This window comes from Lepidochelys olivacea (genome assembly GCF_965140295.1).
Source record: "Lepidochelys olivacea isolate rLepOli2 genome assembly, chromosome: 3".
In the NCBI taxonomy this organism is placed as follows: Eukaryota; Metazoa; Chordata; order Testudines; family Cheloniidae; genus Lepidochelys; species Lepidochelys olivacea.
In genome coordinates, this window is record NC_140413.1 from 101,337,031 (window position 1) to 101,364,747 (window position 27,717).

At 42.0% G+C, this 27,717-nt stretch overlaps 1 protein-coding gene across 2 annotated transcripts in view; it reads left to right on the top strand.

The window, feature by feature from the left end:
* Positions 1 to 27,717, top strand: part of ENPP1 (ectonucleotide pyrophosphatase/phosphodiesterase 1) — a 71,200-nt gene that overhangs the window by 3,713 nt on the left and 39,770 nt on the right. For both annotated transcript variants that reach the window (XM_084624365.1, XM_084624366.1), the window contains exons 2-5: positions 23,608 to 23,680; positions 24,912 to 25,028; positions 25,838 to 25,963; positions 26,373 to 26,433. In XM_084624365.1, coding sequence (XP_084480491.1) covers positions 23,608 to 23,680; positions 24,912 to 25,028; positions 25,838 to 25,963; positions 26,373 to 26,433 — 377 coding nt within the window. The remainder of the gene's footprint in view (positions 1 to 23,607; positions 23,681 to 24,911; positions 25,029 to 25,837; positions 25,964 to 26,372; positions 26,434 to 27,717) is intronic.

Genomic DNA, 27,717 nt, shown 5'->3' on the forward strand with positions numbered 1-27,717 from the left:
CTGAAGGGAACATTTTTGATCTCTCAAAATTTTTCATGGAATGGGAAAACTTTCCCTCCCAGTTCTATGCTTAAGAGCTTTGCTGAACAAGGATGGACCTAAACATGCTTGAAGGTAACGGGTGTGCTTAAGTGCTCTGCTAAATCAGAGCCCTATTTGCTCAACCAGTGTTCTCCCTCAGACTTGTCACAGTATTCATCCCTCACTGAGGATTACATACACAGAGAGTCTGAAATTTTAAATGAAGCAATTTTTGAGTAATCCAAGCACAAATAAAGGTGGGTTTTTTAAAATCTCTTTAAAAATATGACTTGCCCTTCACTTTTGCTGTTGTTGCTGACACTCCGATAATGCAGAATGGTCACACAGAATTTACAAAACTTTCCAGAAAATTGGGGTGATGGTAGACTGAGAAAAAGTATGAGTATTTGTAGCCAAAGGGCCCTTAAAAGTGGGGTTAGAAATGAAAGTCTCTCCCTTAAACATGGCTATAATGGAGAGATTGTATCTCTCCAGTGCTTCTAGAGAGAATATTTCTAGTTGTAGATGTAACAATATGTGCAATGGTTTCATACCCAGCTGTGCTAGGATTTTTATAAATACTGAACAATGCATTTGATTCAGGGCTGATGATCAGAGAGCACTTGCATTAAGGTTTTCGCTTCTTCAGAAAGCAACAGGGCTCATTTACATTCTCCTCTCTCTAGCTACAGGTTAGTCCCACAGATGTCAATGGAAGTTGTGCATATATAGGGCATCATGTGGCTTGCCCTCAGTCACAAGGGTGCAAGACCCAAATTACAGAAGAACTTCATCGCTTCTGTGTGAAGGGGAACAGAGTATGGGGGCTCTACCTGTGGGGGTGGGGTTAGGGTGGTGGTTTCACAAGCCCTTATAAGCTGCAGAACAGTACTTAGCAAAGGCACTCCGCACAGGAACGTATAGTGGCTGATGGAGGTTTGTGGGCAGAACAAAAAGTGGTGTGGAGTTACACCTCCTTGCACTGGGACTGTATTTGGTTCATTGAGTATAAATGTGGGGAGTTCTGTGCTTTGGATGAAAACTATCTCACATGGACCATCCATATGAACCTGAGTCAGAAATGGTCTTTAGCATAAACAGAGGGCCAAATCCTTGGCTGGTGTGAATTGATATATTCTATTGACTTCCATGGATGTATGTCAGTTTTCTCTAGTTGAAGATCTGGCCCAAAGAATGAAAAAGTTGTTGACTGGTAGCCAGATCATTCTCTCCACTAATGGACTCAGAGGACTCGGATCAGGGTGGAGGGGGAAAAAATGGGGAGAGACACACTTCTGTGGCATTGTTCCCCTTCCCACCCATTGGTAGGAATCAAGTCTCCACGCTGGTTATTGATCTGTCACCTGCATTTGATACCATTGATCATGAGTTGTTGTTGACTTGCCTGCACACCCTGATAGGGGCTTCTCTTCAGTGGCTTCATTGTTTTCTTTCAGAGAGATCTCCATAGGTAATTGTGGGCAATTGCTCCTCTTCCCAAAAAACTCTCAAGTGTGGTGTGCTACAGGGTACCATTCTGCTGCCCTTCCTCCTGAATCCTGTACAACATGTATATGGGGCCATTAATAAGGTGTGACAGGGTCAGGCCAGATGGCTACAGGAGAGAGTTAGAAGGCAGATATATTAGTCCCAGATTAAGCAGGTCCATTTTCCCTGGATAAGGTAACGGGCAGTTCCAGAACAAGAAGGAACTTGCTGGAACAAATTCAGGCAGGCAGGCTAATTAGGACACCTGGAGCTAATTAAGAAGCTGCTAGAATCAATTAGGGCAGGCTGGCTAATCAGGGCACCTGAGTTTAAAAAGGACCTCACTTCAGTTTGTGGTGTGTGTGTGAGGAGCTGGGAGCAAGAGGCACTAGGAGCTGAGAGTGAGAACACGGACTGTTGGAGGACTGAGGTGTACAAGCATTACCAGACACCAGGAGGAAGGTCCTGTAGTGAGGATAAAGAAGGTGTTGGGAGGAGGCCATGGGGAAGTAGCCCAGGGAGTTGTAGCTGTCGCACAGCTGTTCCAGGAGGCACTCTTGACAGCTGCATTTCACAGGGCCCTGGGCTGGAACCTGGAGTAGAGGGCGGGCCCGGGTTCCTCCCAAATCCTCCCAACTCCTGGTCAGACACAGGAGGAGCTGACCTGGACTGTGGGTTCCACCAGAGGGGAAGGTCTCCGGGCTGTTCCCCAACCCTCACGGTGGATCAGCAGAGACTGCGGGGATTGTTCTTCTTCCTTTTTCCCATGCTGGCCAGTGATGAGGTTAGCTGAGTGAACGGCAGGCTTGAGCCACTAGCAAAAGTGGCCAAACTGAGGGCTGCTATGAAGCTCCGAGGCGAGCAAATCCACCAATAAGTGCAGGACCCACCAACGCAGAGGAGGAACTTTGTCATAAAGGTTAATAAGAAGACATGAGGTTTGTGTCTTCAGTTTGCTGATGACACCCAACTGTATGTCTCAGTCTCCACCAACTCAGATGATGTGCCTCAATCAGTGTCCACCAGAGATCGGTGCATGGATGAGCGTGAGCTGGCTGAGGCTCAATCCTGACAAGAATTAAGTGATAATGGTGCTTTGAGGGAAACCGATTGAAGAGATGGCAGAAATAATAACAGCCTCTTTGAGGGAGTTTATCTACCACTAGTGTGCAGGGTTGGAAACTTAGTGTACTCTAGACCACTCGCAACTATTGGATGATCATACTGCAGCAGTAACCCAGCCAGCTTTTTGCTGCCTTTGTCTGGGTAGGCAGCTGCAGGCTTTCTTTCAGGGTGCCGACCTTGCCATTGTTACCTCAGAATTAAACTCTTGCAATAAAATATTGCTTTATGTGGGGCTGCATCTTAAAACCATTTGGCAATTGAAGCTAGTACAGACTCTGGTGGCTTGCTTACTAAGGGCGTCTTGCTGGGAGTACATGGCGTCAACTCTCCAAGATCTTTACTAGCTGCCTGTTGATCTCCGTGTCCTAAAACCTGCCAGCCTAAAGGGTTGCCTCTCTTCCAATACCATACTGCCACAGCTCCAGTCAGCATAGATGATAAAGTTGGATCTCTCTCATTAAAACAGAGTAGGTGGCAGCATGCTCTCTGTGAAGGACCTGGTACTCAGGAACTTGCTCCCTCCCCCTGTGGTCCAAAGTAGCTCAAATCTGGTGACCTTCCGGGCATGCTGCAAAACACAGCTGTTTGCTGGGGAATTTGGAGAGGGCCAAGGGTGTGCTTCCCAGGACGATGAAGGGTGGAAAGGAGGGGTAGGGAGTGTGTGTATTGCTGTTGGAGTTTTGTTGGAATACCAAATGTGTGAGGTTGCTTAGAATCTTGTATAGGCATCTTTTTATTATTATTTAAATCAAATTAAATATCACACAGAAGACCCTCCATGAGAGCCCTATGGGGAAGGGAAGGAGTTGGGGATTGCTAGGTCTTCCTTTAGAAACCCATGAAAAAACATATATAACCCAGTATTAAGATTATGCTGTCAGGTTGATTATTTTCTTTTCCCCCACTGCAATTGGGGATGCTCTGGGAGTCACAACCAATGGAGGTGTACATGGGAAGTTACTGGGACTGTTTGGGCCAGGAAGCAGTGCAGGGGCTCCAAAGAAATGTCCCTGGCCTCCCACAGAGCACCTGAGATTAGGTAGATTTTTGGACTGAGTTCTAGTTCTGTGGGGAAGCAACGCTGACCTTGCCTCTCTAAGGAGGATGATCACATGGAAACCGAAGTCCAAACTATGGATTTTCCAGTCCTGCACCTAAAACCAACCCACAGAATGTGTCTTGGTACTTAAAAATTTAGAAGTAAGAAAAAACACGATTGCAAGGATGTTATGTTCCCCTCTGGTGTTATCCGGACCAGTGATCTGCTAGGTCACTCCAATCCTTGACTCTGGGAGCCAGCTGTACCCTGCTCTGCTGTGAGAACCCCCCACTCCTGGGCTGTTCACACACAGCCTCTGGCGTGTAAGCTCCCAGCTACTTGCAACCGCATGATACTAGCTGGTATCTCCGGTCCCAGACACAACTCTAGGAACCTCCGTCTTGCAGTGTCCAGTTACGCCCAGTGGATGCTGCAAGCATATATGAGTTCATCAATTTAACAAAGAAATTGATATGTACCAGGCTTGTTCTCCCAAGGGGATCCTCTGACATGCTTCAAACCAAACGCATTGCTTCAGGTAGAATAAACAAATGTATTAACTATAAAGATATAATCACTTGGATTCTAAGACAAAGCATAACAAGTCAGATTTGGTCAAATGAAATAAAAGCAAAATGCATTCTAAGCTGATCTTAACACTTTCAATGTCCTTACAAACTTAGATGCTTCTCACCACAGGAAGAAAAGGAGTACTTGTGGCACCTTAGAGACTAACCAATTTATTTGAGCATAAGCTTTCGTGAGCTACAGCTCACTTCATCGGATGCTTATGAAAGCTTATGCTCAAATAAATTGGTTAGTCTCTAAGGTGCCACAAGTCCTCCTTTTCTTTTCACGAACGCGGCTGCTACTCTGAAACCTCTCACCACAGGCTGGCTGCTCCTCAGCCAGGTCTCCCCTTTGATCAGTGCTTCAGTCATGTGGTGGTGGTGTCTGTAGATGTAGGTGGAAGAGAGAGAGAGCATGGCAAATGTCTCTCCCTTTTATCATGTCCTTTCTTCCCTCTTGGCTTTGTTCCCCCTTTTCCCGCCCCCCCTCCCCCTTTCAGAGTCAGGTGAGCATTACTGAGTCTCTCCAAGCAAGGTTGAGCAATTCCCCTAGTGTGGCCTCATACAGGTGAGTCATTGCATTGTAGCTCCTTTGCTGGACAATGGCTGTTGATGGTTGTTTGAGACCCCTCCCCGGCATTGGTTACTTTCTTTGCTGTTGCCTCTGGGGAGCTAATTTCTGGCTGATTCCCCCAATTTACAGAACGTTTTAGTGACAACAATACTACACAATGCTCATAATGTATTAATGATATATACATATATGGATAGAGAAATGACTTTCAGCAGATCATAACCTTTCCCCTGATACCTTACAAAGCATGCTTTATACGTAAGAGCACGATGATATGACAATGAGGAATATGGGGGTTACAGCATGCTCCCCGAAGGTATAGAATGTCACAGAGGAGTCACATTGGGTTTGAGCCAAAAGTCTACTGAAATCATTGGGAATACTGCCATTGATTTCAGTGGGCTTTGAATTATGTCCATGTGGTATAATTATCAATTCTGCTCCAGTAGCTCTGATTAGAAGATTCAACAAAAGCAATCCAGAGGCAGTGTGATACAATGTTTAGAGGACAGGGCTGGGACTCAGGAGACCTGGATTCTATTCTTGGCTCTGCCACTGATGACCTGTGATCCGAGGAATGGAAAACCTACCTTATGAGAGGAGACTCGCATTACTTGGCTTGTTTAGCCTAACAAAAAGAAGACTGAGGGGAGATACAATTGCTCTATAAATATATCAGAGGGATAAATACCAGGGAGGGAGAGGAGTTATTTAAGTTAAACGCCAATATGGACACAAGAATAAATGGATATAAACTGGCCATCAACAAATTTAGGCTCCAGAGTAACAGCAGTGTTAGTCTATATTTGCAAAAAGAAAAGGAGTACTTGTGGCACCTTAGAGACTAACCAATTTATTTGAGCATAAGCTTTCGTGAGCTACAGCTCACTTCATCGGATGCATACTGTGGAAAGTACAGAAGACATTTTTATATACACAAATCATGAAAAAATGGGTGATTATCACTACAAAAGGTTTTCTCTCCCCTCTCCCCTCACCCCACTCTCCTGCTGGTAATAGCTTATGTAAAGTGATCGCTCTCCTTACAATGTGTATGATAATCAAGGTGGGCCATTTCCAGCACAAATCCAGGGTTTAACAAGAACATCTGGGGGGGGGGGGGGGGAGAGAGGTTACCTTGCATAATGATTTAGCCACTCCCAGTCTCTATTCAAGCCTAAGTTAATTGTATCCAATTTGCAAATGAATTCCAATTCAGCAGTCTCCCGCTGGAGTCTGGATTGGAAGTTTTTCTGATAATATCGCAACTTTCATGTCTGTAATCGCGTGACCAGAGAGATTGAAGTGTTCTCCGACTCGTTTATGAATGTTATAATTCTTGACATTTGACTTGTGTCCATTTATTCTTTTGACAGTTTGACCATGTACATGGCAGAGGGGCATTGCTGGCACATGATGGCATATAACACATTGGTAGATGTGCAGGTGAACGAGCCTCTGATAGTGTGGCTGATTTGATTAGGCCCTGTGATGGTGTCCCCTGAATAGATATGTGGGCACAGTTGGCAACGGGCTTTGTTGCAAGGATAGGTTCCTGGGTTAGTGGTTCTGTTGTGTGGTATGTGGTTGCTGGTGAGTATTCGCTTCAGGTTGGGGGGCTGTCTGTAGGCAAGGACTGGCCTGTCTCCCAAGATTTGTGAGAGTGTTGGGTCATCCTTCAGGATAGGTTGTAGATCCTTGATAATGCGCGTTGGAGGGGTTTTAGTTGGGGGCTGAAGGTGACAGCTAGTGGCGTTCTGTTATTTTCTTTGTTAGGCCTGTCCTGTAGTAGGTGACTTCTGGGAACTCTTCTGGCTCTATTAATCTGTTTCTTCACTTCTGCAGGTGGGTATTGTAGTTGTAAGAATGCTGATAGAGATCTTTTAGGTGTTTGTCTCTGTCTGAGGGGTTGGAGCAAATGCGGTTGTATCGCAGAGCTTGGCTGTAGACAATGGATCGTGTGGTGTGGTCAGGGTGAAAAGCTGGAGGCACGAAATTAGATGAAGGTTTCTAACCATCAGAGGAGTGAAGTTCTGGAACAGACTTCCAAGGGGAGCAGTGTGGGCAAAAAACCTAAAGGGCTTTAAGACTGAGCGTAATAAGTTGATGGAGGTGATGGTACGATAGGACTGCCTATGATGGCATGTGGCCCATCAGCGACTGCCAAGAGCAAAAATTCCCAGTTGCTGGAGACTGGATACTAGATGGGGAGAGCTCTGAGTTACTACAGAGAATTCTTTCCCAGGTATATACCTGATGGGTCTTGCCCACATGCTTAGAGTCTAACTGATTGCCATATTTGGTGTCGAGAAGGAATTTTCCCCCAGGTCAGATTGGCTGAAACCCTGGGGATTTTTCGCCTTCTTCTACAGCAAGCGTCACGGGTCACTTGCAAATTTAAACTAATGTAAATAGTGAATTCTAACTTGAAGTCTTTAAACCATGATTTGAAGACTTCAGTAACTCAGCCAGAGATTAGGTGTCTATTACAGGAGTGGATGAAGTTCTGTGGCCTGCAGTGTACAGGAGGTCACAATGATCCCTTCTGACTTTAAAGTCTATGAATCTTAGGCAAGTTACTTCCCCTCTGAGAATCTGTTTCCACTCCTGTCCTTTGTCTGTCTTGTCTTTTTTTTTTTTTTTTTTTTACTATAAGTTCTTTGGGACAAGGACGCTCATACTATGGGTTTGTACAGTGCTTAGCACAATGGACCCTTGCTTTCCGGTGGGGCTTTCAGCTGCTACCTCAATACAATACATAATAATAATACTTAATAATAGTAATGTGGTTGATCGCCATAAAATTTCTAAAGGATGCCCCTGAAAAGTAATAAGTAGGCAAAACAAAAGATCAGAGTAACTATGCTGGGATACCAAATGGAGGTTTAATGGGTAGTCTGAAATAGCAATTTTAAACTCCATGATATGCTGAATTTTGAAATTCTATGTGCTCTTATTGGGGGATCTCGGTTTAAAAAATATTGCTGGTCTTCCTGAAGTATTCTTTTATTTTGCAATTAAGGTGAATAGCAATATGGGGGAACAAGGACATTATATAATATTTTTTTGTCTTTGTTTTTGCAACATTACAACTTTCCTGCTTCATCAATTTCATGTTTGAGTTTTAAAGGTGTTCATTTTAATTGTTAAATAAAAAGTACTAGTTTCAAATTGAATGGGTCCTCCGATTCCTTTTTCCCCAACATGTCTACATACAGTGTTACCCACTCTATTTCATAAAAATGAGAAAATCTTAACTTTTAGGAGTTTTAAGAACACAGTCACTTTTGATTTTGTTTTTCTGGTAATCTCATTTTCCAAAGATGGCTTTGAATGTAACACAGCCTATAGAATTTGTTTTAGCTCCTCATTAAGCTTATAGAAATCATGTGTGTGTTGTACAATTTCTATACCTTTGGATAAGAAGGTGTGTGTGTTTGTGTGGTGGATATTGGAGTTGGGTGTTGGAGACACAAGAAGTTAAAAAGGAATAATCTTTCTCCTCCAGAGCAGGGAAAATCTAGGAAAGCTAATTGTTCCTCTAAGTTATGACCCTTTTGTAGCGCTCTGTTTTTCAGTTTTTACTTGCTCAAATGAAATAGCTATCCCGCATATCTGATGATAGAGGGCAAGTGCTGATGCAAAGTTGAAACTTTATTTGAAGGAATACTGCTTGGAGCTGAGGCTTTGTTTATATTCAGAAAGTTCACTGGTTCATTGGATAGGATATTAGTCTGGGTTCAGTTTCTTGCTCTGCCACAGCCTTCATGTATGACTCTGGGAAAATTATGTCTTCACTGCAATAAAAGATTCATGGCACAGCGATGGCTGGCCCAGGTCAGCTGACCCAGGCTCATAGGGCTTTAAAATTCCAGTGTAGACATTCAGGCTTGGGCTGGTGCCCGGACTCTGACACCCTGTGAGGAAGGAGGGTATCAGACACCAGGCTCCAGCCCAAGCCTGAACGTTTACACTGACAGCTGACCTGGACTCTGAGACTTGGTGCCACTGTTTTTTTTTTTACTCGGTATAGACCTATCCACTGTGTCTCAGTTCCTTATCTGTAAAATGGGGGCAATAGACATTTTCTACCTCAAAGGGGTGTTGTGAGGCTCTCAGATAACCAGAGTAAATGGGTCCATATAACTATTTTGTTTTTGCTATACCTGCATTAGGGGTTATAATTAGATACACTGCTGCAACTTCTCTAATATAGATGAGGTCTGAAAGAGATAAATATCTAGTTCATGCAAGGCTTACTTCTGATTTATTGCTGAGTCCAATTCTTCCTTGGAGTAACTCTACTGACATCCGTGGAAACACACAAGGGGTGAATTGTTCCAGTTTCTTTTACCATGGAAGCTGGATATCTGCTGAATTAGGTAAAAATTACAGAGAATGACAATATAGTTGTGGGAGCAGACTCAAAATTCTTCCAGGTTTTTCAAAACTTTACTGTTGACTGGCTACTAGCCATCAGTATGTGCTCCAAATAAATAATATGGGTGAATTAAATGGGAGTATTAGCATTAACTTCAGTGGGGCTAGGACTTCTCTCCATATTTGTACAGAGGCTTTCCTAGCTAGATATAATGAATTAGGACATGAGGCTAGTTCTAAGTTAGTGTGTTTAACATTTTGAACATATAAAGCACTACATACGCATTATTATTATGGTTCCAAATAGGCTAGGTGAATCTTACAAAGTAACTTTTGTGAACATTAGTTCAAATAAAGAATGCAAAATTCAATGGCATTTCCAGTCTCTCTGTGAACATTCAGATGAGCTGCCAGACAAAATGTCACAAATATTAATGCAAATACATATTTACAATAACTCCTCGCTTAATATTGTAGTTACCTTCCTGAAAAATGCTACTTTAAGTGAAACAATGTTCAGCAAATCCAATTTCCCCACAAGAATTAACATAAATAGGCAGGGGTTAGGTTCCAGGGAAACTTTTTTTTTTCACCAGACAAAAGACTATATTTTATATGTACACAGTATACGTTTTGAACAAACAATACTTTACATAGCAATGATGATTGTGAAGCTTGGTTGAGGTGGTGAATGAAGGGGGTGGGATATTTCCCAGGGAATGCCTTGCTGCTAGATGATGAACTAGCATTCAGCTGAGCCCTCAAGGGTTAACACGTTGTTAATGTAGCCTCACACTCTACAAGGCAGCACAAATGGGGGGAGGGGAGACAGCATGGCAGAGAGAGACACACACACAACCTATGTGTGTGAGAGATGTGCATTGCCCCTTTAAGTACGCTGACCCCACTCTAAGTACATTGCCTTTTTAAGTAGATCAGCAAGTTGAGATAGCAGCTGCTGCCAGCAAACTCCCTCCGTCCTGAGCCCTTTCCTGTCTTCCTCCTCCCCGGCCCCCCACTCTGTGGAGATCGGTTAAAGGAGTGTGGGGGGGGGAAGGGCAGGAGGGGAGGGGGACACCCTGACATTAGTACCATTCTTCCCTCCCCACCCCCCCGTACTCTCCCAGCAAGCAGGAGGCTCCCAGGAGCAGCTCCAAGGCAGAGGATAGGAGTAGCACATGGCAGTGACGGGAAGGACACCTGAACTGCCTGGCAATTGATAGCCTGCTGGGTGGCTGCCTCACAGGGAACTTAAGGGAGTGAGGCGCTGATAGGGGGGCTGCCGGCCCACCCTGGTTCCAAACCCACACCAGCTAGCTCCAACGGGCTGCTCTTTCTGCAAGCAGTGGACAAAGCAGGCGGCTGCCAAATGACATTATAAGGGAGCATTACGCAACTTTTAAATGAGCATGTTCCCTAATTGATCAGCAATGTAACAACGTTAACCTGGGTGATGTTAAGTGAGGAGTTACTGTAGATAATTTTATGCTGGAAATTCATGTAGCAATCTTAGAAACTGCTGGTGGATTTGAGTCATCCATTTAAGAAGCATAAGCAATATTTTTAGATGACCAGTCACACAGCATGAAAAGCTAACTATGTGTAGCAAATACTTGAAATAATAGTCACAGTTAGTTGTTGTTGAACAATCCAGAAGTGGAAGTGTGTTCTCATGCACCATTTGTCTAGGTGACAGTGATAAAATCTCCTGTGTGTTGTCCGTATTAAAACTCTTTTAATTCTTACTGACAGTGGAGCTGCACTGGTGTTAGAAATGGTGGGAAATTTTAGGAAAAAATGGCTAATGTAGAGAAGACTGTTTTGCCATAGAACACTGTTTTACCATCTGGGTCATTGGCCTGACTATAAACTCTTTGAGAGAGGCAAAATAGGTGAGGTAAAATTTTTCTTGGACCAGCTTCTGTTGGTGGAAAGTTCAAGCTTTTGAGATACACAGAGCTCTTATTCAGGTCTGGGGAAAGAAGCTGAGTATCTGAGCTAAAAACAAGTTGGGACAGATTCAGGGTGGATTTGATTTAAATCACAAGTCAGGAAAACTCGTTTTAATCATGGATTTCTACATAAAAGTGCATTCTTGTTGGTTGTTATAACCTTAATACATCACAACTCAGAGATAGATGTAGGTTTTGTTTTTAGAAGGTACACACTATACATTTTTTAAAGTGATTTATTTTGAAAACTTTTCAGATTAGTTTTACAGCTATATCAGAAAATGAATGATTGTTTGGTTATTTCATTTACCAAAGGTAAATGAAGCAGACAGTTTGCCTCCCAGTGACTTCATAAATAGCTCCAATTCAACAAGTTAATCATTAATATTTGGAGGATTTTCTTGCCATGCTGCATTAGGAGGAGAACATCACCAGACAGACATTTAAATTGTTTTATTTAACTAAAACAACAACGTTATGTATTCTGGATTTCTTTCTTCAACAGCAAACAGATAATATTTTAACAAAACAAGCATATGAATTTTTGAATGTAAACATTCAAGTTTTTTAAAATCAGGTTTGTTTTTGTTAAAACTGCTAAATAGTTAAATGAAATACTAAAAAAATTAAATCTACTGTCAGCCAGGTCAACATGAGAAACTTAAAATATTGGCTTCTGCAGCTAACTGTCATCTTCACCTTCATTTTCCTGTTTTTCTTTTCCAGATTATGAACAAACAAGCTTTCCTGCTTTTTCAGGTCCCAAACAATTTCTTAATTTGGAATGAATTAGTCCAAAAGGAAGAAAATATTCTTTCTACACTGGCAGAAGAAGCTCCTGCTGTTAAAAATGAGATTATCACTTCAACAGTCTCTGAGTCCAAGTAATTAAGTGACTTCCATCAGTTCACTGGTGGGACTTTCTTTAAAACATCATCCGCAAACATAAATTTCTTGAATGGTTTACCCTTAGCTCTGAAGTTTATTGTAATTGGCATTATGGAGGGATGACTGCTTGATGTCCATGTCATAGCCAACTCCTCTTCTTCAGCAGTTAAGGTTTGACTCTGGTACCGAGTATTGAGAATATTTGCGAGAAAATAAGCTGGAGATAGTGCTCGTCCCATTTGTTTTTTTTTTAATGCTTGAAATTTAACTCTGTCACTGCATATTTCTCTTTTTAAGATCTCACTCGGTTCCTTCCAGATTTCAACAGTGTCAGCAATAAAACAGTTATTTCCCTGCATTTTGTTCACGGCTACAGAAATAGGCTTCAGGGTACTCCTCATGTATTCAACATTTCTCTTAAGCCCCGTGTTGAGAACTTTGGCTGTGACAGTGCAATCTATTTTTTCACAATTTTGTTCGCAAACTCTCATCAGATTAGGCCAGTTCTTGATATAGTGCTCAAAACAGTCCACTATTGAGTTCCATTGCATGTCTTGTGGGAGAGTTAGCTTGGTTCCTCCCACTTTTTTCAGAGCAGCTTCTGCAAAGTGGTTGTTATGGAAGTATTTTGCAATTTCAACAACATTAGCCTTTATTTCTGGAACACTGAAGTCTTTGGCTGCATTGTTTGAGCATTGCAACCGTATGTTATTAGCTTGGGACTCTCTTCACTCTCTTCTAAATTAATTTCTTCTCATCTTGGATACATTTGCAGCATTGTCTGTGACCAAGCTGCATACTAGACATTTGAATTTTTTTTTCACAGTTTATTATAGCTTTTACTGCTACTTCTTGTAAGTATTCTGCTGTGTGTGCATTTCTTGATGTATAAATTGTTTCTGTAAGGAAGACATTCCCATCTTCTGTTGTCACACAAGTGCATACAACAGGATCATTGTGGACATTGCTCCACCCATTGAGACTCAGGTTAACAATTTTACCCTCTAGACCAGGGTTTCCCAAACTTGGTTAGCGGCTTGTTCAGGGTAAATCCCTGGCAGGCCGTGAGATGCTTTGTTTACCTAAGCATCTGCCGGTACTGCCACTCGCAGCTCCCAGTGGCCATGGTTTGCCGTTGCTGGCCAATGGGAGCTGCGGGAAGCGGTGCGGGCGTCTTTTAGTAATCTGCTGGTTCTTATCACAAACTTATCTATGGTTGTTTCTGGATGATTTTTTTTTTCTTTTTCTTTTTGCTACATATACTTTGGCTAGGTGACATATGATGTGACTGAAACACTGTCATTGGCAGATAATTCTGAAACTATAGAAAATGATGGTGATCTTGAAGGTGGATAGTCTTCAGAATCCTGTATGTTGACTCCTGTATGGAGTCTCCTAAACGAAATAAGTCAATTCAGTTATTTAATAATTATTATTACCATACTGCTCATTTAGTATTACTCATTGCATTCTCTGACACTCAGTACTACTTTAAAGGTGAAATTGTAAAAGGAAGATCTGCCTATTTTAGCATTTTTTTATCACAACTGCATCTAAAATGATAGTACCACAGAGTAACAGCTATATTTTTTTTGCTCCAACACGAGGATTCAAGAATAGTCCAGAAGGAAGACAGGCAGTCCTTAAAGAGCATGAAATAAAAAAGTTTTTATAATGTACCATAAACTCCTCATTTCTGGCCCCATTCCAGAGCCCACACCCCCAGTTAGAGACCTCACCCCCTCCCACACCCGAACCCCGTGCCCTAGCCCAGTGAAAGTGAGAGGGTGGGGGAGAGCGAGCCACTGAGGGAGGGGGAATGGAGTGAGTTGGGGGCAGAGCCAGGGGGAAGGAGCAGGGCAGGGCCTTGGAGAAAGGGGCAGGGTTAGGGTGCTCGGTTTTGTGTGGTTAGAAAGTTGGCAGCCCTGCTGGGATTAAGAATAGTCTTTGAAAAGGTCTATTGACCTTTTCTAACACACAAAGATCACTTTTCAACTCTGTTTTCGTTGACGTTTCAACAGAACTTCCCTCATGATTAAACATCAGCACCATTTGCTTCCTTTCCTTTTAAAAATTAGACAGGAAGTAAATCCTTTACTTTTCTGAATTTCCTCTCCATTTGCTAACAGTCTATATTTTATATTGGCAAGAAGTGAATGGACAATGTGGAAAAAAACCCAGCAGCTGTAATGGTACTGCAGGATATTATGATCTAGGTGGCAAACATTTTAAATCCTAAGTATTTAATCCTTCATTTTACCTTTTTTGTTTCTTTTTCTGCTGAAATCAGTTTGTCATCTCTCTGGCTGCCAAAGCAGTCTGTGATGTATTTGTGTTTAAGTATTTAGAAAGCTTTGTATGTCAGTGTCTCCCACAGGTAAATGTAAAGAAATGCCCCATCATATGAAAAAAGAAAAGGAGGACTTGTGGCACCTTAGAGACTAACCAATTTATTTGAGCATAAGCTTTTGTATCATATGAAAAAAGAAAAGGAGGACTTGTGCTCCAGCTACAGCTCACGAAATTTTCCACAGTATGCATCCGATGAAGTGAGCTGTAGCTCACGAAAGCTTATGCTCAAATAAATTGGTTAGTCTCTAAGGTGCCACAAGTCCTCCTTTTCTTTTTGTGAATACTGACTAACACAGCTGTTACTCTGAAAACTATCATATGAAAAGTTATCACTCCTTGGTAAACTCCCTACAGGCTGTTCATAATGGCTGACAATGACTTCGGCTACTTTTAAGGGTTCTTTCCCCTTGAATAATCTTAGGTGGAAATAGTGTGCAATAATAGTCTTGGAATGTTCAGTTTAGATGCTGTCATAAATATAAGGAAAGGGTAAACCCCTTTAAAATCCCTCCTGGTCAGAGGAAAAATCCTCTCACTTGTAAAGGGTTAAGAAGCTAGGATAACCTTGCTGGCACCTGACCAAAATGACCAATGGGGAGACAAGATACTTTCAAAAGCTGGGGGGAGGAAAAAAACAAAGGGTCTGTCTGTGTGATGCTTTTGCTGGGGACAGAACAGGAATGGAGTCTTAGAATTTAGTAAGTAATCTAGCTAGAGATGCGTTAGATTATGATTTCTTTAAATGGCTGAGAAATTAAGTTGCGCTGAATAGAATGAATATTCCTGTCTGTGTGTCTTTTTGTAACTTAAGGTTTTGCCTAGAGGGATTCTCTATGTTTTGAATCTAATTACTCTGTAAGGTATTTACCATCCTGATTTTACAGAGGTGATTCTTTTTACTATTTCTTCTATTAAAATGTTTCTTTTCAAGAACTGAATGCTTTTTTCATTGTTCTAAGATCCAAGGGTTTGGGTCTGTGGTCACCACCTATGCAAATTGGTGAGGATTTTTACCAAACCTTCCCCAGGAAGTGGGGTGCAAGGGTTGGGAGCATTTTGGGGGGAAAGATGTTTCCAAACAACGTTTTCCCAATAAACCCAGATAAACGTTTGGTGGTGGCCAAGGGCAAAGGGTAAAATAGTTTGTACCTTGGGGAAGTTTTAACCTAAGCTGGTAAAAGTAAGCTTAGGAGGTTTTCATGCAGGTCCCCACATCTGTACGCTAGAGTTCAGAGTGGGGAAGGAACCGTGACAGATGCTAATAATAGTTTGGAGAGTGTTTAGTTTAGATGCCACAACTAGTCCTTCTCCATGTTTCTTTTTGAAGCAGAACTAACAACTATGTACATCTGTTAAAAATAACCCTCCCTTTTCAGTTCAAAGGAGGTTGCAGACATGCAAACTTCAGCTTGCGCCTGATATTTTTGCATATAGCTGTAAGGATAATCCAGATACCTCAAATGCATTGCTTTAGGGTAACTAAGATCGCCAGATGTGCAGCTCCCACACCTCAGATTTGCAAGCGCTGTCTTGTGGTCAGACAGAATCAATGTGTTGACTTTAACACTTGACCTCCAACCTCACACTCTCTCCGTTCCCGAGATGATAGATTACAAGTAGACATTTAATATGGGCCAAGAGTGTGAAGTCAGGGCATATGTCTGAAGATGCATAAGAAAAATACTTAGAAACCTGAAATAAGTATAAAATATTACATTTACATCTGTTTGATACATTAATCCAGGGTTTCTCAAACTTCATTGTACCGCGACCCCCTTCTGACAACAGAAATTATTACAAGACCCCAGGAAAGGGGACCAAAGCCTGAGCCCCTCCTCCCCTGCGCCTTGGGAAGCGCTGAAGCTTGAGGGCTTCAGCCCTGGGTGGTGGGGCTTGGGCTTTGGCTTCAGCCCTGGGCCCCAGCAAGTTTAACAGCCCTGGCAACCCCATTCAAACGGGGTCATGACCCACTTTGGGGTTCCAATCCACAGTTTATCTAAAGACTGGGTGTTCAGTGAACTACCCAGCTCTGACACAATATGGGACTGCCCCTCCCTACACATCTCTGTGGCCATGTGCCTTTTCACTTAACTTCAGTTCAAGAAATTTGATTGGTATGATACAGATGTTGCCAAAGGAGAATACAGAACTATCAAGTATCTTCCTGTTTGCGATATAAAACTATTGAGCCATACATCACTGTAACTTCCAAAAAGAGATTGAATGGAAGACAGACAGACTTTGCTCTGTGTTAAACAGGTAACTCCCCAGCTTCCTCTATACAACATGATCATTAAAGACTACCTCTCTTCTATGGCAGGTTGCAGAACAGGTTTTCCTCTTTGACATGACTTATTTCTTATTCTTATTTGTTTCTTCTTCACGATTTCTATTGTGCTATGTTTGTATTTACATTTTACTGACAAATAAGACATGCTACGTTCCCCCAAAGATCTTACAATATTAAGTTCCACCTGATTGTGCTACTAGTAGATCTTCCTTTCTCAAGATTTCACAGGTGTTGGGGAATTCTCTTGGTGGTGTAGAGCTGGCATAGGAGAAAGAGTGAGACCCTCAGGACTAGCCCATACATAGAGATGGCATGACATCTGGAGACAGTAAACCATGGAAAACAAGGATTAAATAAATAAAACCATGAGGCTTTAGGGCTTTGTTAACTACACAGGTGCCTTGGTTGGCATTTTTTCCAAAATTTATTTAAGAAGGCTTGGGGTTGAACTGGGGAGAGGTTGAGTTTTGCTGGGGACAAAAACACCGTGAAAGAGGAAAGACTAGGGTAGAGAGTGAGAGAAGGACCACTAGGTGCATGTTAGGTACAGGAAGTAAGGAAAGACAATAGAGGGAGAGTGGGGAATTGGAAGGGGAGGGAAGGAGACATTTATTTCAAAATGATTCTAATTCTAATTAACTATGATTTTATCAGATTTCTTGGGATTGAAATCGGAATGGGGCATACTAGAGAGCTGTCAGTGCAAAAGAAGGGGTAGACAAGAAAAGTGGAGAGAGAGGAGGAAGGATGGAGGGGTAGCGCTAGGACAGGGCAAGAGAGTGAGATTCTGAATGAACAGGGAAGCAAAGGAAGCATGGCAGGGGGCAAGCAGTGGTGAGAAACTTCTCTGTAAATCACCCAGTAGGACACTGTCTGGAATTGGGACTTGCAGCTGAACCTGAGACCAGCTAGCTGACCTACAGCCAAACATCCTGATCAACCAGACTCCCTGAGAGGCATCACCAGGTCTGCTCTTAAGCCCAGCAGCCCAGGCTGGTGGCTGCTCAACATTTATGCCTGTAGCTGCAATCACCTCTGTGCCTGCCTTGTTCCTAGCCATACTCCTGCCCTGCCCCAGTCCACTCTAGCCCTGCTTGTTTCCTGACTTTGGCTCTGACCCTCAGCTCTGACTCCTGGTTCCTGACTCTGGCTTTCATCATTAGGCATGAGCACCCACAGCTTAGCCCATGATAGTGGTTCTCTGGTTCAGTATGGCTTAGCTCCTTGGAATTCCAGGGTGTCATAGCTGCAATATTTACATTATCCCTATCTTAGTCTCTGTTCCTACTTCTTTGGAGTCAATGGTGAAACGCCCATTGACTTCAATTCCACAGGATCAGGTCCTTAGTGAGTGACCTATGCAAACCTGCTGCCTAACCGTGGTGTCACTATGCCATCAGTCAAACTCAAAATAAGGATCTTTCCAAATGTCTTCTGGATTACAGCTTTTGCATCTCTTCAATCATCTGTTGACAACACCCATCATGTTTATAGGCTCAGGCTTTTCCTGTGTCCTCCCACATAGAGGAAGCAGTGAGATGACAGAGATTCATCTTTAGAGGAAATATTGTCTTGTTTTGTTCCGAAAAAAACACACACAAATGTCTTTTTAAGAAAAACAGCATATTTTTCTGTCGTTTTGTTTTGAAAACATTCTCAAATACTGTTTATCATAGCAACTCCCTCTGGCATTTCAGCTAAATTATATCTGGAAATTACAGGACATGACAAGGTCAAGGGGCACTTCTACTGATGCCAAGCTCTGATTTTTTTTTAACTTTATTTACCTTCTGCTTTTGGACTAGATTCATATGATGCTTCTCCCCAACAACCAAGCACCCCCAGCTTTTTTTTTTTTTTTTTTTTTTTTTACATTTTCTTTATATTTTTGGCATGTTTACTTCTCATGAAAGGTGCTAATTTGACAACTTCTATACGCTGTTTATCCAGAGACCAGGCACAGGGAGCCATAGTGTCCTGGCAGTGAGCCTCAACTCTTGTCTGGAGGCAGCATCTTGATGAGTAAGATGGCTGTTCAGGGGCCTTGCCTATCGGGTCCTTGGCCTCTCTGCTGAGATTGCCCTAATGATGGCAGTTTTGTGGGTGTTATGAAACCTTTTCCTTAGGCCATGCAGTGGGGACTAAAACTTGGCCATAAGTAGTATACTGAGTAGCAATTGTAAATGTTGTGGAAATGAGGGCCTGATCCAAACCCCACTGAAGGGAAAGGCACCTGTTGACTTCAGTAGGTGCTGGGTCAGACCCTTAATTCAGATCCACATAAATTACTAAATGTTAGGCAGTAACAATTTTCTTTTGCTGTGTTGGAGTTGGTTGGCAGTTTGTGGGTGAAATGTCCCTTTACCAAGCTACTGAGACATCCATCCCTCTTCAGCAAACCTTACTTTTAAGTTACAGAAATAAAATACGATAGCCTTCAGATTCTGCAATAGAAACGATTGCTATACAACATCGCAGGAATGAAAAAGTGCTTTTTTTGTAATGGTGTAACTTAAAAAGATAATGAGACTAATTAAAAAAAGCCCAGTAAATGAATATCCAAGATAATGGGTGAATGCAAGTATGCAGATCCTCAGTTAGTATAAATCAGCATAGTTCACCAGCTGAGGATCTGTCCCAAGTTTTTTTTCCATGCTGTGTATTTACTGTGAGTTTCTGGCTTGTCTTAAACAGAAGACTATTTTTGTAATTTGTTTGTGGTTTGTGGTGCTGTGAAGCTGGCATTCATGAGGACCCCAGAACATGAATCAGTGCAACTCAACAGTAACATTACTATTTGAACCATTAAATCATCTAGTCTGACCTTTTGTATATAGAATATCAGGGTTGGAAGGGACCTCAGGAGGTCATCTAGTCCAACCCCCTGCTCAAAGCAGGGCCAATCCCCAATTTTTGCCCCAGATCCCTAAATGACCCCCTCAAGGATTGAACTTACAACCCTGGGTTTAGCAGGCCAATGCTCAAACCAGACTTCCTGACCACAGTGAAGGATTCATTTACTCTGGTGACCAGGATCATATTGTGGGTACTGCTTGTTAAGATGAGTTATAGTCCTATTATTTGGAGGTACAAGATGGGGTGGTTAGCTGCCAAAATAACACCAATGATTTATGGATGGTGTTGTGGTATTTATGTCTCATCCAGGTTTTATCTAAACATCTTCAGGTTGTTTTTTTACGCATTGTAATATTACCACTTTAGAGCTGGTGGTACTGCATTTACATTTGTTTTGTTGTATGGCTTTGATGCCACAGTTAAATGGATTGTTTCTAAATGTTTCTTTTAATTGAATATGAACTGTTATTGTCTGTTAAGTGTCGTTAGTCAGGGGCTGTGTAATTCTGACGTGTACTGTACCACATCCACGTATTACTTTTTTAATGTTTCTTAATAGATTGGAGATCATAAATCCAGAGTGATCTCTGAATTTTTGTAAAGGGAAATCATGCCTCCCCATTAACCTAGAATTCTTTGAGGGGGGTCAACAAGTATGTGGGCCAAGGGGATCCAGTGGATATAGTGTACTTAGATTTTCAGAAATCCTTTGCAAGGTCCCTCACTAAAGGCTCTTTAAGCAAAGTAAGCTGTCAGGAGATAAAAGGGAAAGTCCTCTCATGGATCAGTAACTCGTTAAAAGATAGGAAACAAAGGGTAGGAATATATGATCAGTTTTCAGAATGGAGAGAGGTAAATAGGGTGTCCCCCCAAGGGTCTATACTGGGACCAGTACTGTTCAATATATCCATAAATGATTTGGAAAAAGGGGTAAACAGTGAGGTGGCAAAATTTGCAGATGATACAAAACTACTTAAGATAGTTAAGTCCAAAGCAGACTGTGAAGAGCTACAAAGGCATCTCAAAAAACTGGGGGACTGGGCAACAAAATGGCAGATGAAATTCAGGGCTGCTAAATGCAAAGTAATGCACATTGGAAAACACAATCCCAACTATACATATAAAATGATGGGGTCTAAATTAGCTGTTACCACTCAAGAAAGAGATCTTGGAGTCATTGTGGATAGTTCTCTTAAAACATCTACTCACTGTGCAGTGGCAGTCAAAAAAGTTAACAGAATGTTGGGAATCATTAGGAAAGGGAATGATAAGACAGAAAATATCATATTGCCTCTATTTAAATCCATGGTACACCCACATCTTGAATAGTGCATGCAGATCTCGTCGCCCCATCTCAAAAAAGATATATTGGAATTGGAAAAGGTACAGAAAACGGCAACAAAAATGATTAGGGGTATGGTACAGCTTCTATATGAGGAGAGATTAATAAGACTGGGACTTTTTAGCTTGGAAAAGAGACGACTAAGGGGGGATATGATAGAGGTCTATAAAATCATGACTGCTGTGGAGAAAATAAAGAAGTGTTATTTACTAGAACACAAACACTAAGGATCACCAACTGAAGTTAATAGGTAGCATGTTTAAAACAAACAAAAGGAAGTGTTTCTTCACAAAATGCACAGTCAGCCTGTGGAACTTTGTCAGAGGATGTTGTGAAGGTGCAGACTATAACAGGGTTCAAAAAAGAACTAGATAAGTTCATGAAGGATAGGTCCATCAATGACTATTAGCCAGGACGGGCAGCAATGGTGTCCCTTGCGTCTGTTTACCAGAAGCTGGGAATGGGCAACAGGATGGACCACTTGATTACTTGTTCTGTTCATTCCCTCTGAAGCACCCGGCATTGACCACTGTTGGAAGACAGGATACTGGGCTAGATGGACCTTTGGTCTGACACAGTATGGCCGTTCTTATGCTACAAATTCAAGGGGTTGCCTTCATACTGTCTGTTACCTGTTTTGTGAACTCGAATATCTGTAGCGAACTATAAATATCTTTTTTCTTTAAAGAGCTCATAGTTAACTGAGCCATGAGCTCGTAAAGTATTGAAAATATTTTCACCACAGCATAATACATAATTAATCCATAACATTACAGTCAAAGGACTAATTCTGCAACTTGTTTCCTTGACGACTCCTCCCCTCCCCCAGAGCAAAGTTTCATCAAGTAGATAAAGGCTAGTCTTTCCAGGAAATATTTACCTGAAATCTGAAACTTTGTTTCCTAAAACTTTTTTTCCCCTTCTGTTTTCCACCTGCTCTTGCCACCTCAAAGCGGTGCGGGATGAGGGACATGCTAGCCACTGCTTCCCACAGCTCCCGTTGGCCGGGAAAAGTGAACCATGGCCAGTGGGAGCTGCAGGGCTCCATGCCTGCAGAGGCTCCAGATAAACTGGCCCGGCCCACCAGTGGCTTTACCCTGAGTGGCTGGGTGGCAAAGGTTGTGACCCCTGCTCTAACTTGTTTACTTGTATGGATAAGAATCAGAGTAGATACTAAGTGTATTTTTCTGAGGTTACCTACTTCCTTTTAGCATCCAAGCTAATTTAATTTCTTCTAAATCCCTTTCCTATCTTAATTGCCTTTATTTTATGCATGTGACTATGTCCAGTTAATCTGAAGATCAAAGATGTGAGGCACTGCAGGAAACTCATAATATTACCTATAGTGTCTTCAGCTTATCTATCCCTGTTATAATGAATGGCAGGCAGTTCCCATCAATAAATCAGTGTAACTAGATTACCTGTGTATGCATAGGAACTGGAATGTTAACTTCAAAGGATGGGTCAGTGTGTGCTGACAAAAAAGGAGCTGTGGTCACATGCTGTGCTCAAAACACTTGATCGCCTGTTTCAGCTACAAAAGAGAAACCTCTGGCCTGATTCTGCATCTCTAGTATGCTGATCTTTAAAGAGGTAAAGCTTAAGATGTGGGACTAAGGTTTGCCAAGAAGTTACTTGGAATACCCTGCAAAATCCATGGAATGACTCTAACAGACTCTACATATAAGCTGCCTTTGGATTCTGACCTGTTGAAATGATTCCAGAGAGACACTTGTGCAAACCAGAATATTCACCATCAATGCTACAATTCTGATCTGAGGATTTAGCAATCTCTTGTAACGTATATGATTCTTTAACCATTCAGTAACTTTTTTCTTTTATTAATACATCTTCAGTTAGTTACTAAGGATTGGCTGACAACAGGGGTGAAAGAAAATTTGAACTCTTACCGGTACGGGGGCCAGCTCTGGCCCCACCAGAACAGGGGGGGGCCTCAGGTGGAAGGGGTAGGGTAGGGGGTCAGCCTGCCCCAGCCAGCCCATCCGTGCTGCCTGGCTCATGCTGCCCGGGGCTCCAGTGGCAATTTAAAGGGCTCAGGGCTCCCGCCGATGCTGCAGCTCCAGGCCCTTTTAAATCGCTGGCCCTGGGGCAGTGGCCCGGGGTGTGTGTGTGTGAAAGGGGCAGCGAGGTCGCAGTGCTGCTGCAGCAGTGCTTTAAAGTCAGCTGTACGGGCTGGTACTGGCGGCCACTTTTTACTGGTGTGTGGTTCTACAGAACCTCTTTTGTTACTGGCTTGGTGAATCTAATTATAGAATAAATCACCAGTTTTTGGTGTGTTTCTGCCCTGTTTCTTGCAGTCTGCCCTGAGCGTGGCATTCTCAGTGTAGGCCGGTCTAGGCACCAGTCACAGAAGCATTGAAAATCAACTTTTTCATTTTGGGGAAGGAAAAGCGTTGTAAGCAATTGACATAGGACAGTATCTGGTGCTAATATTTTTGTAAGGAATGTGAAAGAAGTAAAGGCCCAGTCCTACAATCTTGATTTATGTGAATGGCCTCATTGAAATCAACAGGATTACTTGCACAAGTAAAGACTACTTGTGTGATTGGCTATGGGATTGGTCTCCTAATCTGTAAATTTATCAGCTTCTGCAAGCTTGCATGGCTTCATATAGACTGGATAACTAGATTTTCATTACCTAAAAGAGGGGTTTCAAAATGATCCTACAGTGACATTTAACTCAGTTTTTATTTTCTTTCCCATATTACAGGTACTGTCTGCCTGTGTGCTAACCATAATCCTAGGATGTATATTTGGACTGAAGCCTAGCTGTTCAAGAGATGGTAATTAATGCAATTCTCCAATATAAATAGTCTGAGCAATTCTTTTTTAAAATTGATCATGAAGTTATCAGAGTATCATCCTTACGTTGCAGGGAAAGACAGTTGTTTGCCTTACCTGAAGTAGTTTCAATTGCCAGCACATTCATCCGAGGACTTGCCTGTGGGAACTCTTCTAATTCATTGGTGTCTTCCGCCTCTTCTCTCTCTCTCTCTTCTCCCTCCCTCTCCCTCCCCCCCCCCCGCCCCGCCCCGCACCATTATAAGGTTTGCCCAGACAGGAGACTGGGAGGTTGTATTCTAAGAACTGGAACAAATGAGGAAACAATTTGACTAGTGAAATGAGTAAATCCTCCATCAAAGAAATCCAAGCAGGAGTGGATTGTGACAGATTCTGACCAGACTCAGAACACAGAAATGCTGTTGAGTTGAGTGTAAGGCCTTTTCAAGCTCAGCCAATAATCCCGTGATGGTATTTACCCTGATACTCCAATTACTGTTAAATCCCCACTGGAATCCATTTGGTATTCTACCATTTTACTCAGGCTTTGCAGAGAGAACCAGGATTTTTTCGTGACCGATGAACTGATCAGCAGCAGGAGATGAGGTGGACTCTTGATTCAGTAGTTGACTTCCATCCTCTATTTGTTTTTCTCTTTTAGTAACTGTGAAATACTTACGTCAGACCTTGTAGATGGGGGCTAGTACATGTGATTTTATTTATCAGGAAATAAACCAGCTGCCTAGTATATATTTAATATGCCAGTCACCATGATATCTAACTTTAGGCAACCACAGAATATTAGAAAACTAGAATAAACACATCTGTCTAAACAGTGGTACAACATAGCTGTATCATTCCCTACAATGATCTTATTGATGTTCTAGGCATATTGACCAATTCAGTATCAATGTTTAGCCATTGACCTCTAAATTCCCACCTCGTATTCCCCAACAGCATCCTAATAGCTACACACTGCTCGTTTGAAAGAAACAATGGAAAAGACATGAAGGAATGTTAATCATAATACTTTTAGTCTTTAATCATACCTCTAGCTGGAATAATTATAATGATACAAAGTCTGTGTCTAGAGCGGGTGCTAGTTTTCTGTCCTTTGCAGATATTTAGATCTTATTACCACTGTTGTTTGAGTTCTGCCCTACTTTTTGCTAACAACTGCTAAATTCCTAATACTGAGATTACTGAAAGTAATGACACTGTCCAATATTTCAGTCAAAACTTGCAAAGGCCGTTGCTTTGAAAGGACATTTGGAAACTGCCGTTGTGATAGAGATTGCGTCAAACTTGGAAATTGCTGCTTAGATTTCCAGGAAGCATGTATACAGCCAGGTAAGAGTGAAAACATTGGGGAGACAAAGGGAAACAGTTACATCATCTACCTTATAAGTTAGCGCCACCGGCGGGAGTGCTAGTGAAGACAGGTCATCAGCAGCTACTGCCGGTTTAAACACCGTGTTGCTTAGACCTGCTTTAAGAACATTGTGATTTAAAATGCCATTGATCTGTCTATGCTAGTGATTCCATTATTGCTTTCATTGATGAAGCTACAGTGATTACTATTATTAAGTCTAGATCAAATAGTCTTGATTTGTTCCATTTTAGGCAATATGTGTCACTGTTGCATTGTTTTAATCCATAGTCGATGATTTAGCATAAACAAAAAAGGAGACAGGATGCACCCCTGCCTTACACCTGTCTTGATCCTGAATGGCTTACTCAATCCATTTTAATGCAGCATTTTGAGTTGGCATAGAATGCCTTCATAATGTTAATTAATTTTTTTGGAATTCCACATTGTTCTACAATTTCCACAGTTTCTGTTTACACTATCAAATGCCTTTTGAGAGTCCACAAAATTGATGGCAAGACTGCCTTGGGAATTCAATTGTGTTCTCAATAATCCGTCTCAGGGTGAAATTAGCATCTATGCACAATCTCCCTTGTCTAAATCCAGATTGTTCATGTTGGATGGTTCCGGTCCCAAGCCCGGATCAAAAAGGAGGAGGGTTGGTCGATGGGGCGGCTTCCTGTCAACATAAAAAAAAAAAAAAATTTCTAGCTACAGAAACTACTCATATAAATCTGCATGTAGACAAGAACTAAAAATTGTACTTTTTGCATTTGATTTTTGATTGTAGCTCATATATGGACCTGCAATAAGTTCCGGTGCGGAGAGAAGAGGCGGCCAGAGAATCGTTGCTCCTGTTCAGACGATTGTGTGGAAAACAAAGATTGTTGTGTCAATTATTATATAGTTTGCCAAGGTAAATTCCCATTTTACCTTTCCAACCTCACCCTGCTTGTTTGAAAGGAACAATAGAAAAGTTACGAAGCAGGAATAATGATAACAGTACAAAACTTGTGTCTAGAGCATGCCCTAGTTTTCTCACTTTTTCAAATCTTTAGATCTTGTTACCATTGTTGCTTGATTTCTGGCCAACTTTTTGCTAATGGCTGCCAAGTTCTCACTACGAAGATTACTACAAGTAATGATGCTACCTGAGAACTCCTGGCCTTGTTCCTAACGGTGTGAAAACAGAAAGAAAAGTTTTATGCCCTTTTTTGTTTTGTTTTTTGTTTTGAGAAATTGTGCTGGACATTTAGCAGATCAGTTTTATTTAATTTAATATGAGAACTGTACAATATTTCTTAATGTGACTATACCTATTTTAGGAGCGAAAAGTTGGGTTGAAGAAAAATGTGAGGACATAAATGAACCCCAGTGCCCAGCAGGGTAAGGATAGTCTCTCTTTATTTGGAAGTTTGCATTTAGAACAATATTTTTAAGGGTAATGTTCTCTGTTTACAATCAAATAAACCACTCCTCACCTCAGCAGTCTCTGAATAGTAATTATATTCCATTATTCTTTATAGTGTATCAGTAATATTACAAATATAGGTGTTCTTATCCTGGTAAAAGGTTCAATGTACAAGCACCATTTTACAACAATCTCACATAAATGTCCAATCCTGCAAGGTGCTGGGTGCTCACTTCTTCCATCTCAGAGTCATGCAGCATTGGGTCTTTTAAGGTAACAAATTTTTGCTGTGGTATAAATGGTAGATATTCCAGACTTATGAACTAAAAATAATTGTGCTCTGTGCAACCAGCTAGAGAGGCGTGGAAGTCAATTGAAGTATTATTCAGGGCTATGAAGTGTCATGCCTCTTGCATGCCTTGTCATCCCTACCTGCAGCTCAGCCCAAATCTTACCTCTAGCTGACCTGTAAACTGAAGCAGCAGTGGGCCCTTTTGGTTGCTAGAGGCTACTGTGAAGCATGGGGACAGGAAGCCACGTGACCCATAGGACTCTCCTGTGGCTGCTTCCCCAGTGGGAGTTGAGCATGGAAGAGTCCAGCAGCAATGAGAGGAAATTAAGGGGTTGCAGCAGCAGCTAGTATCCCACTGGCAGGGCCAGAAGGTAAGGGGGCTCAGTACTGACCCCAGCCAGACACAGCTGCCCTCCCAGTCAGCACAACATTCAACTCCTACTACACACCTACCCCAGTGCCCCCTGAGCAGTACTCAGGCAACTTCCCAACTACCCTATACATGCTCCAGTACCCACCAACCCCAGCACCCTAGAATCCACCCACCTAATCCAGCAACCCCAGATGACGTCCTGATAAGCATTGGGTTTTGGGCAGCTCCATGGCCTACATACCACCACTGCTAGGTGGAAGGTGTATTGACCATACATGGAATTTTGTGATCATATGCAAATTATCTACAGTATGCAAATTAGTTCCTTAAAAATGTGTATAAAATGTCACCTATGGAACTGCCAAGATTTGTGTAGCTCCTATAGTTATTCTACTTTGTAGATTAAATCAGTTCCAGCTCTCAGAATTTTTGTTTGTTTTTTTTTTGGTTTGGTTTTTACCTTGGAGGACCAAGCCTCATCTAGCAATTTAGTAAAACTGGCTTTGAAACATAAGGATAGTTACACTAGCCAACAGCATATTATTTACTTGAGGTTTGGGGAATTTTGCCATTCAAGTCTTGTTTGGGATTCAG